This window comes from Melospiza melodia, chromosome 8 (genome assembly GCF_035770615.1).
Source record: "Melospiza melodia melodia isolate bMelMel2 chromosome 8, bMelMel2.pri, whole genome shotgun sequence".
Taxonomy (NCBI): Eukaryota; Metazoa; Chordata; class Aves; order Passeriformes; family Passerellidae; genus Melospiza; species Melospiza melodia.
Window position 1 is genome coordinate 6,029,754 of NC_086201.1, and position 21,963 is coordinate 6,051,716.

Here is a 21,963-nt window from a genome sequence, read left to right on the forward strand (position 1 = left end):
GAGCAGCCAGCAGCAGCACAGCTCGCTCAAGTGGCACAGTGCCCTCTGAGCCTCTCGTGTGCTGAAGGGCAATAAACCACTTATTAAAGAAACACAAAGCACTAGGAAGGAAACCTACTCACGTCTGTTTCACGCTCCCAGAGTGCTGGAGCAGAGCAGCAGAGGAGGAGGGAAAGCAGCCCAGGGTACCACCCTGACTGTGCAGCTCCACATCCCTGGGTCTGGGTAACTTCAGGCTGCTGCCCACAGAGCAGCACCACTGATCTCCTCCATCTCCAGCCACACACACACCCATGAGACACAGGAGCTGTGCAGCCCTGAGCTGAACCACACCACCCTCCCTCCTGCTCTGGCCAAAAAGCAACTCACCAAAAATAGCACATTTTCCAACAGCTCAGTGCCTGTGCTACATGCCCTGCAGTCACAGAGCCATCACATCCACCACAAGGGAATGAGTGGGAACAGGTCCATCAGCTGGAAAAAGCAGCAACACCACCCTGGAGCTGAGCACCAGTAAATCAGGTTGGGCACAGCACAGGAGTCACCCCTGCTTCCCTTCCCAGCTGTACCAAGGCACTCAGAAGCACAGGTGAGTGCATTTCCTTACGTTACAGGATGAGACAGGCACTTGTTGTTAAACCTTTCACACTGAAAGCATCCTCTGCAAAGAAAATGGGCACACTAAGAAGCTGTCACCATGGGCAGCACCAGGAGCACAGGGTGCCACATCCACAGCCAGGCTCTTACCAGCAGCTCAGGAAGCCTCCTGGGCAGTCCCATGCCTGGCCAGGCAACTTGTGTTCAAACCCACCTGCTGCAGAACAAAATAATCCTGAAGTGAGCTAAGTTAACAACCCATTTCCATTTTTCCTCCTTCTTCTTCTTCAGCACCATCTCCTATTCTGTAATTAAAGACCCAGCCCTACAGGCTGCTGGAATTCACACTGCCTGCTCTTTGCACTTGGTCAATAATGTTAACATCTCATAATGGACAGTCTTGCCATGCTTCTAAAAGCATTAAAACACTTATTTCCCTTAGAAATTGGCAATCAGTGTTAACAGGCACACTTCTGAGAATTCCTAATACACTTCTGAGAATTCCTAATGTATTTTAGGGTCTTCAAATGCTGCCAGGACTGTTCTGGATACCATATATTCAATCTGTGCAGCAGAGGTTTCTTTGGCAGAAGAAACATCAGCCCCTTCTGCAGCAGGTTGGTGAAGATGGGGAATATTTGCCTGCCATAAACCTGACCTAAGGGAAAGGGAACTGGGAGACCTATAATCCAAACAAACATCAGTAAAGATGTCAAAGTTTTGGTGTTTCCAGAATTTAACGCACCAGATCCTCTGTTTTAATTAAAAATAAAATGCTGGCTTGCATTTGCTCTACCTTGGCACACTCTGAGATCTTGGGGCTACAGAGGCAGCTGCCTCGCAGCACAGTCTGGGAACAAGAGAAAAACCACAGTTATTATTGGACACCACTTCTAAAATCACTGAACCCCAGAATCATTAGGGCTGGAACAGATCTCTAAGGTCACTGAGTCCAACTATGAAGCCAGCACAGCCAGGTCCACCACTAAACCATATCCCCAAGTGCCACATCCGCACACCTTTTGAACCATCCCCTGAGCAGCCTATTCCAGTGCCTGGCCACTAAATTGTTACTCATGGAAATTTAAAAAGCCACCACTGCTCCTTTGTTTCTTGTGCTTTTAAATAAAAGCAAAAGAAATGAGAGACAAAACTTTTGAAAAGAATATTCTTCTTCTCCAACAGCTCAGGGATTTGTTTTCAAGCCTGAGCACTGAGGCTTGATTCCTACATCTGCCAGGAGGAATGTGAACATAGAATTTCTCTCCCAGATCAGAATCACAACCATCAAATAGCATTTTACAGCACAGCATTTTCACCTCCGGACTGCAGAATTTTGTATTCATCCAGAGAACAGAAGAATGTCAACACTGAAACTGCAAATATTTTTTTCCTAAAAACCTACAACAGCAAAGTGGTTAAGCACAGTCCACCAGGAAATGGATAATGGAAATTTAAATTACAGAGGCAAACAAAAGAGTTGAATGCTGCTCCACCTCCGCTTTGACAGATGGGTTGTCCCTTGACTGAGTTTGACCTGAATTTTCACTTACAAAGTAAAGTAAACAGAGACCCAAATCCAACTCTATTATATCACTGTTGTCATCTTACACATAGAGTGAAGAGTTTAAGAAATATGTACATAAAAGACTCCTAATCCAAATAATAATAATTAAAAAATGCTTTTTAAGTGTTTGCTCCTGACTTTAACTTCTCAGTACGCTTAGTTGAGCACACACATCAGGTTAGAAAATCAGGTTAAATTTATTTAGAATTTCAATGTCTAACTATGCACATTTATTTTGCCAAACTGCAATTTAGTATCTAACCTAAACAACCTTTTATTCAAAAAAAAAAAAGGAAGGAACTCAAGTGGCTTTGTCTCATTATTCTGTAGATTTTTACAACTGTGACAAGACAGGAAAGCAAAAATAGTAGCATTTTTCACATTTGTTTCTTGCATTGTTTTCAGAGATTTTTTTATTTTTTTAATGCATATAAGTGGTTGTGTTTGAATCTGTTATTGAATGTAAGGCTTAAGGCAACACCATAACGTTTTTCTGAACTAAAATGAAACCTGAATTCTATCTGCAATAGCATGAAAAAAATTCCAACTTCTTAAATAAAAGAAGTCTTTAAAAGGTTCAAACCAGATCCATAACATCATTCTATTTTGATGTTACCTTTTTTATTTTCATGAATATAACGTTTCTACACCAAAATCGTTTCTGAGCAAAAGCAAACCCTCTCAAAGCCTACTGATGTTTGGCTGTTCAATTGTTGTCACTTCAGGTGTCTCCAAAAAGGTCTGTCCCTCCTTTCCTCTTCCTTTGTCCCTTTTCCTTCTCTTTAGAGAAATGCAGGACCTCCAGACTGAAAAGATATTTAATCAAAAACATCCCCAGCTCTGTTTCCCTGGCACAGCATGTCCAGCCTTCCCCATGCTCCTGCTCCTCTCCCAGTAATTCCTATTTACAGCCCTGCAGTCAGACACCAGCAAATTAAACAACCTTGGTGATAAATTGGGCATCTTTGCCATTTCATTATGAATTAGGAGGCACGATGAGGACGTGGCCCCTCTGCTCTGGTGGCCCTTGGTGGTGGTTAGCTGATCTCTCCTGTCACCTGCAAGAACTGGGCACTGGTGGAAGGCACAGCCCTGGCAGACCAGCAGCTCAGAGCCCACTGTTAAAGCACATCTTGGGATACTCCTGTCCTTTCCTTCAGTTTTCCACAGGTTTAATTTACAGTGGTGCTTGCTTAGTTAGCAACGTTAGTAAAAAAGGGAACCATCAGCCAGGAAAATGCAGGAGCACAAATAAGGCACTTCTCCCCTGGTTTACAGCAGACACTTGGCTGCCTGCCAGTCCCCACCACGGGGTTATGCAAATGCATTTACTCTTCTTTACCAGCAGCCAAAACACCACCGGTGCTGCACAGCAACATCTGTAAGATCGGGCTGCTCTTCACAAGAACGGCAGCAAATCTGCTGCACAACAAAACGATGAGGACACCACCAGGGGAGGCTTAAAGGGAGTCACTGTCAGCAGGATTTGATATCTGTGACACTCCAGCCCTGGAACCAAACAGGGAGTGGATTCTGGGCTGGATTTTTAGCTTTGAATTTTAGGCCCAAAAGGAGAAAGGAGAAGTGTGTGAGTGTCTGGATGCTGTAACATGACATGACCTTTCCTCCTCCACTCAATCAATGGGCTTTGCTCTTGCATTTAGAGTAAGAGTAAAGGATGGGTCAGGCCCAGCTCTGCAGTAAATCTGAGACACAAGCTCAGCAGAAAAAGACTGCCAGGAGGTGGCTAATGGAGCTGCACACTCCCAAAAAGGGGGCTAGATCAGCAAAAAACTCAGAGAGGAACAAGGAAAAAGACAGCTCGATCAGGGATAGTCACTAAAACTAAAACTCTGCACTGTCATGCAGAAACTCAGTGTATAACACAGAAAACATTTATAGAAAGTTTCCATTTCCATTATTAGAGCAAATATAGCAGTGAGTGTGTGAGGGCAGAGCAAGTGAAATTTTAACAAAATCATGATTGCCCTCCCAGAGCCTCTGATAAGAAATGAGATACAAGAGGCAGGAGAAAGCTAACAAGTGTTAACAGACATAAAGCTGCTGCTGGTCACGCTGTGGAATAAATCACAAGTGACTCCATTAAAGTCAAGCAGCTACATGAGCATAAAATCTGTATATTTAGAATCAGCATATAATAAGAGACGAGTAATAAAGTCAAGATGTTAGAAACTGCTGGAACATTTCACAAAGCCTGACTTTTTTCCAAGTGATAAAAAAAAATACTTCATACTTGGCTATGGGTGTAATAGGAGTGGGTAAGAAAAATGGTTAGAATTCATATTTTCACCTCAGTGTGTGTGCAAAAACACTGCAGAAATTAACAGGGGTAGAGAATTGGATGTAAAATAACCCCTTCTCTCTGCCATTTGAGTTTGTGCAGGTGCCAGGAGCTATGAATTATTGAGAAACAGATTGATTTCTGCAAAATTCAAGAGAAGGATTTTTCAAGAACTTCTAATTTCCTTGAAAAACAGAACACAGTAAGATCTCCAGAAATTCTGACTTTCTCATAAGTCAATCAATTTATCAGTCATCTGTAACTACTGGCACCTTCCCAAATCCAACCTGAAGTCAAATAGCAGAGCTCAGCTTAAATTTTTATGTGAGAAATAGAAAGAATAAATCTTTCCATTATTTGCTGAACATTACTGTAACCTTCACATTCAAATTACAGCAAAGCAGCCTATATATATATGGACAAAGAGTAATCATTAGATAAAACATTAGGTAAGGACAGAAATCAAAAACCTGTATCCAAGATGGACGTGCCAGTCACCTATGCTGTGCCAGCACCCAAGAGTTACATCCAGACAGGAAGGCTCCTCAATAAAAATAACAGTCCCAGGTTTACTCACTGATTTCTTTCCAAAATATACCTTCTAGCACATTCACAATATCTGAGATTTATTTTACCCTGTATTGATTCATAAGAATGAAGGAGTTTAAGCTGATGCAATCTTAGCCTCTTATACCAAATATATGCAGTACATGACCAAGAATGGATCCTCCCTCTCCCACAGCCAGGGCCCAGCAACAGCACAAAGTGATATATAATTTTATTTCCTCAAAACAACAACAAAAAAGAGACCCAGAAGAGAATTATTAAAAAATATAAAATGAATTTAAGCAGTCACAAATCGTAGAAGAATGCAAAATCTTCAACATACGCTAGAAAGGAATTAAATCAAGAAAAGGCTCATAAAGAAAACACATTAAAAATTGCGTTTAAAACTCAAGAACGGGATTCATTCACTGTGGCGCTGCCAGGCAGAGCCAGGGCTCCATCTCACAAAGGCAGCGGGGATACCATGAACGGGAATCAGCCTTACCTGAGCTCCACGTGCTTCCCATCGCTCCGCACACAGCGCACCTGCCTGGTCTGGTACCCGATCTCCACCTCCCCGGCCGGCTGCTGCGGATGAGAGCCACCGAGTCCGGCCGCGCTGCGCTCTCCAGAGTCCGAGCCCAAATCCAGCATCGTCCTGCCCGCCAGCTCCGCGTCTCTAGGATGGGGCAGCCGGCATTGGCCCCAGGGGCCCAGGCGGAGGCTGTAGGTGTGCTGCTCCTCCCCGAGCGGACAGGCGGGAGCCCCGCAGGCTCTGGACTCCGTCAGGTTGGGGCACGGGGCCCCGCCGTAGAGCGGGGGAGCGATGACGGCCCGGGAGCGGTGCTGCAGGCTCCCGGCGCAGCCCGGGCCGCACGGGGACCAGCCCGAGAACTGCGACACGACGCAGTCCCGCGGGCAGGGCACCAGGCAGGCCTGCTCGGCCGGCGGCTGAGGGCTGAAGTGCTCGCAGATCTCGCTGGACACCGCGGTCCTGTTGAGCTTCTGCAGGCAGCGGACGCTGCGGCGCTGCAGCCCGTGCTGAGCGGTGACACAGGCCTCGGCCCCCGCCTCAGCGCCCGCGGCCGGGACCAGCCCGCACCTGTCCCATCCCGAAACCTCCCACTCGAACAGCTCCAGGTGCCAGTCGCACACTTTAAAGCACCTCCGCTGGCTCTCGGGTTTGTCCTGCTGGTCGCAGTTGGCGTGGAACGTGGTCCAGCCCTCGGCGTGGGTGCACCAGACGGCGCGGCTGCGAACGCCCCCCGAGCCGCAGTCTCCGATGCAGCGGCCCCAGTGACCTGCAAGAGAGGGGCTGGTGAGAAATTGCACACAGTGCTGCCCTGCAGACCCTACTGACACCGGCAGAACGTCACACAACCACCAAGCCATCAACTCAGAGCGGTTTGGGTTGGAAGAGACCATCAACTCCTCTCATTCCAAGCCCCTGCCATGGAACACCTTCCACTGTCCCAGGGTGCTCCAAGCCCCATCCAACCCGGCCTTGGGAACTTCTGGGGATGGAGCGTCCACAGCTTCTCTGGGCACCCTGTGCCAGGGCCTCCCCACCCTCTGATTAAAGAATTTCTTCCTAACTTCTCACCGAAATCTTGCCTCTTGTAATGGCATATGTTCCATGTTCCAATATGTTCCATGTTGCAATATGTTCTCCCCTCCTGCCTCTTTTAATGGCATATGTTCCATGTTCCAATATGTTCCTCCTTCTCCTATCACTATCTGCCCATGTTAAAAAATATAAATCATATATAAAATATAAGCCATATCCCATCATGTATTAAAAAGCAAATAACTACCAGCTGGTCCCTCAAATTGGTTAAGTGCTTCCTAAAGGCTGCGAGTCGCTTCTCCCAGTGTACTCAGATGGAGAATGTTTGGGGAGAAAAGAAAATGCCTCACAGTGCTTCAAATTAAAGGCGAGCCTTTAATTTCTGCAGCAGTAAAATTCATCCCAAATGAATATTTAATTTCATTTGTACAAATTAATATAAAAATGATCATAAAAGAACAATCATCTAATAGGAAAAGAAAGTCAAGTTAGATAAGAGGAAAATAGTCTTAATAGCGCAATTAGTCAACAGAATAAACTGCACTGGGAAGCAGCAGAGTCATCATCCAAAGGGATAAAACAGTGAGGATAAATACATGAAAATAATCACCCTCAAGGTACACTAAGTAAATCGTTTCCACTTGCAGCACGTGGCACTATGAGACAGACATAGCAAAGCCATCATCCAGGAGGAGAAATTAAACCAAAATAAAACCCAGCAATGTAGTTTTCAGTGCTGGACCTCACCAACAGACATACGTAATTGTATGAAATTTACTTGAGGATTTACAAGTGAAAGCAATCAGACCAGGCTAAATAGAACGATTTGTCTGTGAAAATATTATTCAATAAAAATCCACCAAATCAAAAGAATACTGAGGGCTATAAAGTACAAAATTGCCAGCAAACTGAAGAGCAAAGGTAGAGAAAAGCACTCAGGCCGAATCTTAACTATTAAAGGGATTTTGATGATCCTCTCAAGGGGGTGTTATCTCGTTCCTAAGTTTAAAAACTTTCCAATACCTCATAAAAGAGCCATTTTGTTCACTACAAACATTGCATATGTAATTCTTGCCTGAAAATACACTGCAACTGCCCTATAGTTGCTATTTTCTCAAGGCAGAAAATGAACTTGCAACAAATAAGTCGATTTATATTAAGCAACGCTACTGCAGTCAGGTTTTTTTTAAATTGATTTTAAAACTACCGGAATCAGTTAGGTGTCCAAACACACACAAAAACCAAAACCAGTCCCATAACAGCTGCTATTATAATCCCAGGTATTTTCTTCAGGCAATGGTGGTTTTGTTGGCAATCCCATTGTTCTTTCTCTGTGAATAGAGGAGTTGATCCTCCAGAGACAGGGGCTTGACACTGTGTAATGAAAAATGAAAATAAATAAATAAAAACTCCCAATGTTTTTATTTTTGGGAAAGGAGAGAAGCAGAAAGGAACTGGATATAACTAAGCTTCTTTTCCAATAGATCCCCTAGTTCCAGTTCCTCCTGCCCCTTCTTCCAAGCCAGGGCTGCAGCTCTGCCCTCAGTCAGGCACCTTTTGCAGTGGGGGACAGGCTGGGGCAAGAGAGGATGGCAGAGTCCTCGAGGTTTGGACAGCTGCAGCTTTTGCTGAATCCCTCAGGCCATGTGAAATCAGAAATCTGTGTCCTTTTAATGCCTCTGTTTCACACCAAAAGCCATCAGCCCAAGGTAAGGACTCAGTCATGACAGGTACCGTGAATGGGAAAAGGCAGCATCAAACTCTAGTGTGCTCTACAAGCTGTCCTACACTAATGACAGGCTTTCAGCAGAATCCAGTGTGCTTAAAAACTAAGTAATAAAAAAAAAAATTAATCTTTAAATATGCTTTTGAAGTTCAGTTACAGGGAAGAGGTCCATTGACAACTTAAACATTCGTCCTTGGTACTTCACCTTGATCTAACAGAATATTCTTTTCTATTGCCACCAAGATTTGAAACCAGACATCAGATTATGCAAATACTGTCATCTAAAGGTAATAGTCAAAATTCAGACCTCAGATCCTGGGGGGCTTTCTATAACAGAGAAAAGTAACAATGATTAAGCATCACAACGTAATTGTATCGTGAACTTATTTATTTCTGTGCAGCACTTCAGCAAAGGCAGTTTAGTTTTTAGAGATGTGGAAGTTTCTGTACAGAAGAAGTTCCATTTTCTTCAGTTTTATTTAAAGCAAAAATTAAAAAAAAAATCCCTTTAGAATTAAACAGAACAAAATTTTACACATCAATAAGACCTTGAAACACATTACACCAATCAAGGGTTTACAATTTCTTAAGACAGTGAATTGCATTAAAATAGCATTAACCCCCTCCCCCCACGGAGGAATGCCAAGCAGTTGCAGCAGAGATCACTCATCAAACCCAGCACTGCTCTTTCCCCACTGCACAGAACTCTCCTGGGTGCTGCTCGTGAACTGCTCTCCTCATGAACAGCAGAATGATCACTCAAACATTAACAGGATACAGAGACACTCAGCTGAAGCCAGAAAGCAAGAACTGGCCATTATTTAAAGTCAGTTGTGAATTTAGAATGAAAAATTACAAAAAAACAAACAAAAAAAAAACCACCAAGCAAGAACTTGTAAGTAATTACACTGTCGTTAGACACATTATAATTTGCAATTATTCCCTGGCAAACATGCTAAAAACAGAGCCTGCTCTTGGCATACCAGGAAAAGAAGCCTGAAAAATAAAGTTAAAAAAATCAGATGCAAAATCCATTACTATAGATTTTTTTTCACTTCCTGACAATCTCCTCAGGACGTGGCAGTAAACTTATCCACAGTGTTTCACTGCTTGGTTAAATATCCTGTCCTGTAGCTCAAATGAGGAGAATGCTGCAAATACTTCTAGTCAATAGTCCGCTTTGTAATTAGAATTATTTTTAGAAGGCTCATATTAAATTTACACTTTTCTCAAAATCTGTCTGAGTCAATTAAAAGAAACATCTCAACACAATGTGAATTATAATATTAACTGTGTTATAAACCCACTGGAATTCAGGCATCAGAAGCCTGAACTGCAGAAGCATGCTTTACAACTCCCCATCTAGAAAGGAAGGCCACTGGTAATTAAAGAAGAAGAGTAAATAAGAGGAAATTAATTTCACAACGATCTGTCTACAGCAAGTACAAAAATATGAAGATAAAGGCTTGACAGTCTGTCTCCTATGTATTGTACCCTAATCAGATGCTGGATGGACGTTTGATCTCATCACAGCAGGACACAGACTGTGGTTGTACATGGAAACAGGCAGGCTCCAAGCTGGGTGTAAGGAAAATCCTCACTGCTGTGAGGATAACCCTGGGGACAGGCTGCCCCAAAGGACAAGAGAACCTCATCCTTGGAGGTTTCCATATCTGACTGAACAAACCCTGAGAACCTCGGGGTGTGCATTCAGTGCTGAACTTGCTCTGGGATAAGGTTCAACCAGAGGAGCTCCTGTGGTCCTTTTCCACCTGGGTTTCTCTGTGTAGGAGCATCTGACTCACAGCAAGGCTTTCTCCAGCAGGATGCCAAAAAAAAAAAAAAAAAAAAAGGTTTTCACTAATAAATACCACTGAGATCTGCAAAGTACCAATAAACACACAGCAGCATGAATAAATCCATTATCAACCAAGCCAAAGAGAAGTTCAACCAAATCACTATTTCCAAAAATGAGAAGTGAAACAAAACTTGCTGGGCTCACACAAAAAAGGTAACAGACAGATGAGGTGTCTTTGTTTGGGAACAACTGTGAACAAAGACATCCCACTGTTTCTTCCAGAGCATCTGTAACACTACAAGCAATGACATGAAAGGGATTAATAAGTCAAGACAATCTGTTAAAGCAAAATTACACATTGTTCTGTTTCTCTTCTTTGATCAGTCAAAAAGAGCTGTACTATCACCCCACTCAGCTTCTCTAACCCCTTTCAAAACATGCAATAGCACAGCAACTGGAGTTTATTTGATGCACTGTGCACTGATTTGTTTTTCCTGCCTTCAAGACCTACCTACAAGTGCACCATAATTGTGTCTGAAAGGATGCAGTGACATCTGCTCTCTGACACGCAGGTCACACACACAGAAGGCAAGCAGGCTATACAGATAATAATTACACTTCACAGACAAAATAAAACACCACTGAACACCAAACTTACAAGAGGAATCCCAGTAAGAGCTGCTTAGTAAGTATGTTATTGCTTTATAAGAACTGCTAGAATAATTACGCTCTGTTTATTGTGACATTTTAGCTTAATTGAAACCATTTCACCGACAGAGAATTCATTCAATAATAAGCATCTCCCACAATGACTCTGTCCCTGTTGCTATGCTCTGATTTGCAAACTTAGCAGAAGATGAGCAATCAGTAAAACAGAATATTGTGTTAGTAATTTGTATCAGATAAGAGATACGCTCCAGTGAAGGAACACTGAAAAAATTAATAGACAACCATTGGAAGAGTCCTATTTTCTACCCATTTTTACCCTCTCTTTCAGTTTAAGTATCAAATTTAGGAGCAATCGTTCAAGACCTTAACAACTTGTTTTTGAACAGAATCTCCTAATTCTTATCCATCATAACAAAGATGTACAACTTCATTTATTGAGGACTAACTCCACCAGACGGGACATAACTCCCCAAAATCCCTGCAGCATCCACTTTAATTGAATACTTCTGTTTGAAATGTCCCAGAAGCCCTCTGAATGTCATCCTTCCACCAGAGCATGGCTATGGGAAGTGCAGAGCTCCAACTCAGCCTGTGAATTCTGAGAACAGGTAACAACTGACTCGGAGAACACATGAGCCTTACTCCTAATGGCACTACAGCTAATTAATCTCCACTATTAGTAAGACAGAAAAAATAAATTCCACTGAATATGTTTCACCAGAATAACTGGTTGTTTTATGAGAAGGTTTTATGAGATTTATGTAATTTTAATGTAATTTTATGAGAATTATGCATGTTTTATGAGATTTGGAGGTATATTTATTTCTCATATGCCAAAGCTGTTGAAGATCACACAAATTATAACATAGGTCCTCACCAATATTTTTTTTTCTTGGCATGATACAAAGGCATTGGGGTTCTTGGCACATTATGCCAAGAAAAGTAATTCTAAAGATTTAGATAAGGATCCTACAGCCACATATTTTCTTGGAGACAAAACAGGCTAAAATCTTTGCAGTCTAGGACACCAGATCTGGGATGTTTCAGTATTTTATAATACAAAGGAAGATTAGTATGGCTGTAGTTGGCTGAAATGCCCATTCCCTTGCTTTGTGAAAGAGCCCTCCTGTCTCCTTGCCCTGCATCTGCTGCCACATCTCAGCCAAAACAGAGATTATTTTCCTTGCCTATTCTTAACTGTCTCAATTATTTTCCTATTTATTATTAACAGCAATTCATTAAATCTCTTTGTACTATAATCTGAATGAAAGATTCTATACAAAAGACTATTGTTCTATTTGCTGAGTATCATACAGGGCATAAAAAATTCCTCTGATTCCTGGGATTAATTTTAAATATATGCAGCACTTTTTTAAACTTTCATGACCTACACAAACGAGCAACTCAGCAGCTTAGTTATTCATCTTATTTCAGATCTGAATAAATGTGAAATTTAGTGACTTACAGCCATTCAGCAGTTTGCTCCCATTTTACACTTCAGGTTTTTTCTTTATTATCCATATGCTGTAACACTCTAGACACACTCCAGCAAGAAAGACATTCTGCAGCAGAATGTAATGAACACTGCTGTTTATGAAAATATAGAGATTTACTAACCCCTTGGCACTGGAAGGCAGGATTTCCCAATATTAAGAACTAATGTAAATGGTATTAGCTGAGCTACTCAATCATGTGCCCATACCCCGGAGACAGCCCAGGGAAAAATATTCTTTCCTTTCAACTCTCAATTAAAAACAGAAAAATAAAAAATACCCCCACATATTCCAAAACATTTCTGTCATATTCATCCAACACATTCTGAGGGTCTGTGAGAACAGATTTCTGGCCTTGACAGCAGTGGAAAATAGGACATGAGACCTAGTAATAAGTAATGTATAGAAGCTTGTGCGTTGAAAAACAAAAAGAATAAATAGATCTTATCAACAGATTACAACTCTAAATTGTTTACTGCATATGAGATTAAAACCACCTCAGTGCTGGATTATAAATAGCTATAATCAAACTCTGGCCTTTTTGGAATTCCAAACATCTATGGAAACCAATTCTTTTTAAAACATAATAGCCTAGGTAAGGTGTTTGCAAATGTAACCTTAAGAGCAAAAGAAATGTTTCTTCAGTCACTCCAGCTTGACTCTGGGGTGTGTAATCCCCAACAGGAACTGTTATTTCTCAGTGGGAAATAAAACCAAACCCAGAATCAACACAAGACAGGTTACACAGTCCTTCCTGTAACACAAATCACCGGTTTACCAGTGGGGCCATGGTGAAATCCTGGGCATTGCTGGACACCCCTGTCAGCAGCCCCTTCTCCTGAGCCCCCAGTCACACTTCAGTCCTTTCCCCATTCCACAGGAAATCTCAGACCCCTTCAAGCACAATGAAACAAGAACTTGAGAAGGTCCACTCAGATATTTGCAGGCAAGAAGAAGGAAGAGAGATTTGTGAATGGGGTTATTTCTCACTTGGCTCCAGGAACTGGGTGATTCAGAAGTCTCTCCAGTTGGATGCAGCTCCTTACACCACTGCTTTCACACCAGCAAGCTTCACACAGAGTTTTTTTCTGCTTTTCCCACACACTGCCTTTCCCCTGTTGCCCTTCACAGAGGCAGTCACTCTGAGATATTTTTCAAGCATGCAAAGCCTGCCTGAAGCATTTCACCCCATGCCCATGTTCTACTAAGAGCCCAGCTGGGATGCCCTCAGCTCTGGAGAGTCCAACTCATCTGCCTCTTCACAAGGAACCTCAACAAACACACCACAGAATGGTTTGGGTTGGAAGGGGCCATAAACACCATCCCATTCCTATTTCCTGCCATGGGCAAGGACACTTTCCACTGGATCAGGTAACAAACCAAGCCCTGTCCAGCCTGGCCTTGGGCACTTCCAGGGAAATGGGGCAGCCACAGCTGCTCTGGGCCCTGTGCCAGGGCCTCACCTCCTCACAGGGAAGAACCCATGAACAGGGGAGACTGGAACTCACGGACTCCTGAGGGAACCACAGCAGAAAACTTTCTGCCAAAGGTTCACTGCTCTGAGACAAGGCCTGGGTGGGACAGCTGGGGGAGGCAGCTGCCCAACATCTGCTTATTCGAGCTTCAAGACACACAGAGAATCTTTATTTTAGTTCTGTAAGAATTCATTACCCAGCAAACACCAAAGATAGAGCCCAACCGCTCTTCCAAATTGTGGCAACTGCAGTTTCTAATTTTCTTACTCTTTCATGAAGCTTAAATTATGTTTGTTCATTAAAATAACAGCAAAATTAAAAAATTGTTTCAGAGAAAAAAGTTGTGAAATAATATAGCAATCTGCACACCTGCAGAACCTTTCTGAAGTATCCAAATTTACTTCACAAACACATTATCACAGAAATACATGCATCCCCCTCCAGACATCATTTTAAGGGAGAACTACAATTTTTCTGCTTTGCTTCATCCTATTTCCAACTTACATATTTTATAACCCACCACAGCCCAGAAGCCCACAGACATTTTCAGCTACTGCAGCAACCAATATGTGATGGTATAGGGAAGGAAATCCAGAGTTGCACGTGGAGGTGCTACCAGGTCTGGCTGGGGTGGAACAGAGGAGCTGCTTCCCCTGTCCCTCAGCCTCCTGCAGAGCTGATGCACCTGCAGATGTGTCCTCCTGGGGAAATTCTCCAGGTGGGACCTCTGGTGAGCCCCACTTGGAGCAGCCCCTGTCCCCTTGCTCTGGGGCAGGAGTGGGGCTGCCCACAGTACTCGGAACAGAAAAGGTAAAACACAGACATCATGCACTGCTACAGAAATACCTTCCCAACCATATGGGCCACTCATTATTGCTAATAAACATTATAGAAGAGCTATACAATGGGCAGGAGCCCCATGGAGCCCAACTGCTGCTAATTAGTATTTCTGCAAAGATGGAGAACACCTATAATAATGATTCCCTAGCAACAGCATAATTAATTCATATGAAAAGTTCTATTTTTAAACGTGTGCATTATCAATTCTATCAAAACTGGACAGAGGTTATTGTAGAACTCTACAAACTGCTTTTACTGGGCATTTTCACTTTCCTTACAATCCATATTTAGTTATCCCCTTTCAATTATTAATAATTAAATTTCCATTTACTCTAGACACTCCATATTCTCGAGGGAAAGCGTTTTGGAAAAGCACAACTCTCTGTGTTGTGTGAAAATAGCTGTGCAGGAATAAACCAAATGAGAAGCTATGCCAAAATGTGGAATATAAGTGTTCTCCAGCAGTAAATCAATTTCACTGTCCCACACACACTGGGAGCACTGGCTGCTGACAGGAGGGTGGCTGAGCAAAGAACTCAAAGAGCTCTCAAAGAGCTGCAGTTTCCAGTGCATAGCAGGGTGAAAGGTTTTGAGATGCCAGTGCTTTTCCCTTCAGGGAAGAAGGACAAGCATATAGCACATACTAAAACAAAACAAACAAACAAATCCAAAATAAAAAAAAAATAAAACCCAACAACTAAATCTAGTTCACAAAAATTCCTTAATTAATGTAATAGGAAAACCAAAACAAAGACAATAATGTCCTAATGGAAATGAACTCCTATCACATCATAAATTCTGCTTCTTGACAGCAGAACAGAATACTAAAATACTTCAGTTTGCACTCAGGGAGCATGATTATATTACCTCATTCAGGCTTGCAGGTGCTAAGATAAGAAAAGTCTCGGGGATCCTGTGCCAAGAATTACAAAATATAACTAAGCACATCATATCTGGATGAGTATGTGAAGAAAGAAAAATCTCCATCCCATCTGGAGGCAGATTTTGCCAGGCATCATTCCAAACAACTGCACATGCAGGTAAGGGAGAGCAAAATATGGTCAGGTTAAGATCTGAACATCAGGCCAGACTGAGATCCAGGGATCAAATGAAGGGGTTGTATTAATCCATAAAATTTTCTACTAGTTTTAATTTTAATTTCGTTTTTTCCTCTTCTAGCTGAGATTGATTCCACAGAACAAAAGCCAGTAATGCTTAAGGATAAACAGAGAAGAGACTACCATAGTTTGGGCCATAAATTGTGTCAGGAGCCCAAGAGCTGCAAGTTCTGCACGGTGTTAACCCACAGTCTGGGTGGGAAAAAGCACTTTAGGGGAAGGGGCAGAGTTTGGGATGATTTTTTTTCAGTATCTGCACTTCTGAAATAAAGAAAGCTGAAAGTAGAGCACCAATTCCAGTAAGTCAAAGATGGAAGTGTTGGAAGTGTTCAAACATCAAACTGCACCCTGAAGTTACTTAGGGGTCAGCCTCACCAGACTGGCAGATCTTCACTACCTCTTTGGCAGGTGTTCTGCTCACAGTAGCCTGAATTTATAGTGGTTTTGCATTTCTGAATAGCCTTCATCTATCACTGAAATCCTAACAGATGGACACCTTTACTCACATTTTCACAGCTTAGCACAAAGGATAAAACCACCTCCTCTGAGATGTTTAAACAGCTGATAATACCTAATCCTGAGGCTGCTTTTGCTAGCACAGCCCCATATTTCTTTCAAAAACCACTACCAGATGTGGCAGGCAGCACTCAGGTTTTCTGTTTGCTGAGCAGAGATGAACAATCTTGAACTTGGAAATCTGGTCACTGTTGCCATAAAAGATCTCCCACCCTGATTTTTTGAAATAAAAGAATGGTGACATGGGAAAATATCAGTTATGGATGCACATATGGTATACATGTATTTCACATCCAAACAAAGGCATCTGCCACCACAATGCCAGCCCACACTTTGCAACTGAAGATTTTTTAGAAACAGACGTTCTTACACATAAGTAATCATTTAACAAGGCCTCAGAAATGCAGCCCTTAATAGATTTAATTAACAGGTTAATGATGTGCATAGCATGCGTGCTCTCAAAAGCAAAGATTTTCACATTAAGCTTGTTTCTGTTTCACAGAAGCAGCTTTCTGTAGAATATCTGTGCTAATGTAATTGCACATCTGGCACTTCTGCTGCTTTCAATTGCAGAGATATTTACAAACAGTGCTAGTAATTTGCACAAGAGCACCTATCTGTTCTACTGTTTTACACTACAAATAAAGATATTTGCATGAAAACCCAACTGCAAGGAGTCCTCTTTTGTACTCCTGAGTGGTTCTATTGAATATATAAAACGATAATTTAGCCTGCACAATAAATCTAACACTTACACTGATGTCATGACTGCCTGAGATACCTGCATAAACTAAGCCAGCCTCGGGTTCACCTTGATGTAAAGGGGTCAAGTAAAAATTTTTAGATAATTCGAAATTAAACATCAGCCCTGGTAATCATCTCTGGCCCCCTGTGGCACTACATGGCAAAACTAATGTTTTAAAATATAATTTCTTGGTGATGTTCATTCATCATCCTCACTGTAACTGGGAAATGATCAAAAACCAGGCCAGAATAATGGAAATCCCACATTATCTCTATCAGTATTGTCAAGATAGTGCTGTGGTTATTAATTTAAATACGCCTCAAAGAACTAGCACAACTTCAAACACGATTCAAGAAGATAAAAGGCCATTCCTGCCTCCAGCTGCTTTCAGTTCAAACTAGGTCACATTTAGGTTCATCAGATAGCACCTGAAATCCCTCAACTTACTAAATATTGACAGGAGATGTTGCTGCCCCAGTGTTTAATCAAAGGAGTGGATGAGCCCAAAGTCCTGACTGAAAGGAGATGCTATCAAAGGAACCTTCCAACACCTGCTCAAGCTCAGGAATGGCAGAAAAGATAAGCCAAGACAAATATCCCTTCCCCCTTCATAGGTTAAGACACATCTGATTAAGAAAAATCATAAATTATTTCATAAAAGGAAAAGGATATATGTGTGATTGTGCATAATGTACATAACTGATGTCAAAGATTTAAGTGCACACAGACATGTAAGTATGAGCTGTGAGATATTTATATCCAAATTATCCCATTTTGCTCACCTTTTGGAATCAACCAGTGTTTTCCGTCTCAGTCTGCATACAACACACCACAGCATATGTAAAATGTCATGATTTCCATACCATGGGCTCTGAAATACTGGAGCCAGCTCCCAACCCTTCCACAGTGCCTTGGAGGTCATGATGGAGGCTGTGGATACTGCTGAAAATCAGATTATGGCAGGCAATGAACAAAACACTGAAATCTGGCAACCTGATTATTCCAAATCCCCTGAGAGGAATGCAGACAGGCAGAATGAGGAGTGATTTTGGGGAACAGGGCAATAAAAACACTTAGCTAATAATCCTGAACCACAGATTTCGAGTGGCTTTTAGTTTTGCTGCTTTTATGTGAGTAAGCTGTTTCCATATGAACCAGCTCATTAGCATGCCCCAGCTGCTTCATTAACCAGTACATGAAGATTCAGCATCACCACAAGAAAACAATAAACTGCTACAGAAAGAAATTCCTAAAGAAATGGCAAGGGCTATCTGGGTTCTTCCAGAAGGAAATCCAGCTCTTGGTCTTCTACCCTGGTTTAAAGAATTGCAAAGTTCAGAGAAGAGTTTGTGTAACCATCAAAAAACCACAGGAAACCTGTCCACACCCACAGCAGATGGGGAACACTCAGCTGCAGACAAATCAGAGTGGTACTTCTCTGAAATAAAAAAAAAAATGGCTTTCCCACTAAGGATACTGACATAACTGCTCTTAATTGAATTTTAATTCCACCAGGAATTCTTTAACTCAATGAAGCCACTTGAAAGCAGTATTTTATTATAAATGTCTATTGCTTTCTTATGACTCCCATAACAATATTTCAGAATATTCTGAGGTAAATAAAGGCAATTTGATTTGGGATCCTTTGAACAGTAAGCCATATATTTTACATATACAAAGAGAAATGATTGGTCAAATGCAAAAATCAATGAAGAAAAGGGAGCTAAGAAAATGCAATCCATATTCATTACATGTTTTAAACATTTACAGTCTGCCCTATCTGAAGTTTAGAAATTCAAGATATTCATCATCTTTGAAAATTGATCTTAAATGACTTGTATTCCTTCTGCAATGATGCAGAAAGATTTTTTAGTCTATATCTAATCTTGATACTGCTGCACATATAGAAAGGGTGTTCCAAAAAGCATAAACAGAAAGTAGAAGCAGGCTGTATATGGCTAATGATCTGCATAAACTTCAGGTCTTTTTAAAACAAACAAAAAATCCAATTTCTTTAAACAATATTTACTGTTCACAGGATGTGTTTTTTAAAAATCCTTTCTTAAAGCTGGTATGCTAAATTTAAACTGTTTCTACTTTAATGCCTGAAGAACAGAGGAGAACACCTCCTGACCTCTGAGCTTGGTCACTGTAAGGCTGCATTGTCACAGGTTCTTTTACTCAAAGACCTGCCAGTTTTGTTGTCCCATCACTCTTCCCAAAGCACTTCACCATACCATATTCCCATTCTCCCAAGCATTCTAACTTAAACCAATAAACATTCTCGACAGGCAAACTAAGCAACTAAATACTTTTCCACAGTCATTTTTACTCATGCAAAACCAGAATATTAATGATTACTCAGTCACCATTTCCATTTATCTAAATTTGCCTGGTTATAACAATTGCTGCCCAAAGAATTTTCCCATGATAAAGACGGATGTGTGGTCACACACCATATCCACAGACAGCCTTATTTATTTCCACAAGCCATCAGTTTGCACCAGACTATGACAGCAGAAGCTTCCCACCATGTGTCCAGAAAGCCTCGCACCAAACTTGGCAATAAAGAGAAAATAAAAGAGTGTATGCACTCCTACATTGCCCTGTACCTTCCTGGCCCTTCAGGACAGCATCCACAGGATCCTAGAGAAGGAACCATCAACATGAGCATCACATTTCTCCTGGGAGAAGACTCCAGGCTGACAACCCACCACCTCCCCAGGGTGACACCCCCAGCCTTGGGATGCATGGCAGCAAGGGGACAGTAACACAGGAAAGGCGTCCAGGGTGGGAACTGTGCAACAATAACTGCATTACTCTTCTCCTCTGTGAGGATTAGATCTGGGCTAACACTGATGGCCCTCTCACAGCTTCAGCCACACTACCATTAATTAACTGGCTTTATTTATCTCTTCCTCCTTGACCAAGAGGAGAGAAAATTTGCCTTGCAACACTTGGACCCATATTAAGAGATGGACTCTGCTTCTCAGCCCATACAGATCTGAGTGGTTTTATTCCTGAAATTGCAATTCCAAATCCCACCAGGGTTGCAATGAACCAGGAACAGGGAACCAGGTTCTGCCAGACCAGCCCAGGCAGAGCACTGTGCCACAACACTGGTAAACACACAAATGCCTGAATCTGTAATGCAACAGATTCAAATCCTGAGTCCTGGGAATAAATCAGCCTCAGTAAGTAGAAATAAAGATATTTTGCATCAGCCCTCACTGTCTTTACATTTATAAGATACTGCAATGCCTTGGAAAAACAAGTCACTATGGCTCCCTGACTGCAAAGTTCAGAGTCTCGGGTATTGCAACAGACCTTAATCTTTTCAAATAATTCATTCCATTTCACATGTAATAGCCAAAGAACACTATGCATAACAAAGACACGTGATAGGAACTGATTTAATTTTTTTTAAATACCAACTAATCAGAACATATTATAAATTCTTCCTTAGATTAAGGATGTACTAAAGCCCTTCTCAAGTTTCATATGTTAATAAACCCATCCATAACAACAAGTCTGTAGGGCTTTCTATATCCATAATTTATGGGAAAACCAGATTTTCCCTAACGAAACTTTGGTGAGGCTTGAAAACACCTTTTTATGGTCACCCTAAAAAACCCTTCAAAATCACTCAATTATAATGAAATTGCTTATACAAGCTACATTAAATTATTAACTCAACATCAAGAATATAAATAAAGGGCATGCAGCAGTAACAACACCATGTGCCATCAGGCCAGCAGGGATTACAGCATTCAACAGCTGGACCATTAGAACAAGACACCAGTGCCAATCACACTGATAAAAAGTAAGGGGGGTTTACTGATCACCATGCCCCAGGGAGGAGGAAGAACAGCTGCTATTTCCTGCAGAATCCGTCATATTTCCTCTCTTCAGGGAATTCAAGCCCCAGACAAATAAATTGGTTGAGCAGGCACAAGAATTCAGTTTTTTCCAGTCTATTTTAGCGAATGTGTTTGCCAGCTCAAGGAGAAAAACACTTTTACAGCAAGAATAAATATCTCCCCCTGCAACATCCACGCTCTTCACTCAGGGGGGTTTGCAGTGTCAGGACCAGCAGACACTTGACAGAAGCATCCATGGCATCATCTTCCAAAGGGAAACAGGGACAAACTGGTCTCTATTTTGTCAATTTGAGGTGAGCAGAGTCTACATTCCTACTCTGTTTTTCATTTCATTCCTACCTTTTTTTTCATTTAACTCTCTCCTACATTTTGGATGCTGAACTAATTGTTAAGTTTCATTGATGAACTTCAGCTTGTCAAGAAGCATTCCTCAGTAACTTCCTTGAATTTCCAAATGGGTATCAGGCTGTTATATAATTTCTTTCAAGAAGTCACAGGAAAGAATTCCGTATCGACTCGGACTCGCTTCCCACTGATGCCTAATCCATATTGCAATAATAATGTAAATTATCTCTGAGGAGTGGTTAGCCATTGTGGTCAGATCACATTGCAGGCAGACAAGCTCAACCAATATGTAAACTGTGAGGGAGACTGGTAAATGTGCTGATTATGTAAATGGAATTGTTTGAAGTCAAAGATGCGGGCCTGTATTTCACTGATAAAATGTGTAAAATAGGAAAAAAACACTGCGTAAGCAATTAAATTTAACTTTCTAATCAATAAAAGGCAAACTGGGACCTAAATCCACTTTATGGGATTTAGGAATCAAAGTCTTCCTGCAACTCAAAGACAGCTGTGATGCCCATTTGACTAGAAGGGAACTTACTGTAAGACAATTCTACTGTAAGACACATTCTATCTCAATACCACTCACAAGAGAGCCATGTGTCATTAGATTAAGATAATTTGGTCTAATGATGCTCCTGATCTTTACTTCTGGCTGGCATTCTTTGTAAATAAAGCTTTACTCTCAACACTTTTAGTGGCAGCATCTCACAGGAGTTTGGCAGATGAGCTCACCTGCCCTTGGTAACACTTTGGATTCATTTTTTTGTAGGTCCAG

General features: G+C 41.7%; 1 protein-coding gene across 4 annotated transcripts in view; it reads right to left on the reverse strand.

The window, feature by feature from the left end:
- THSD7B (thrombospondin type 1 domain containing 7B) overlaps positions 1–21,963 on the reverse strand; it is a 299,473-nt gene that overhangs the window by 187,698 nt on the left and 89,812 nt on the right. For all 4 annotated transcript variants that reach the window (XM_063161589.1, XM_063161588.1, XM_063161586.1 and 1 more), the window contains one exon: positions 5,518–6,313. In XM_063161589.1, coding sequence (XP_063017659.1) covers positions 5,518–6,313 — 796 coding nt within the window. The remainder of the gene's footprint in view (positions 1–5,517; positions 6,314–21,963) is intronic.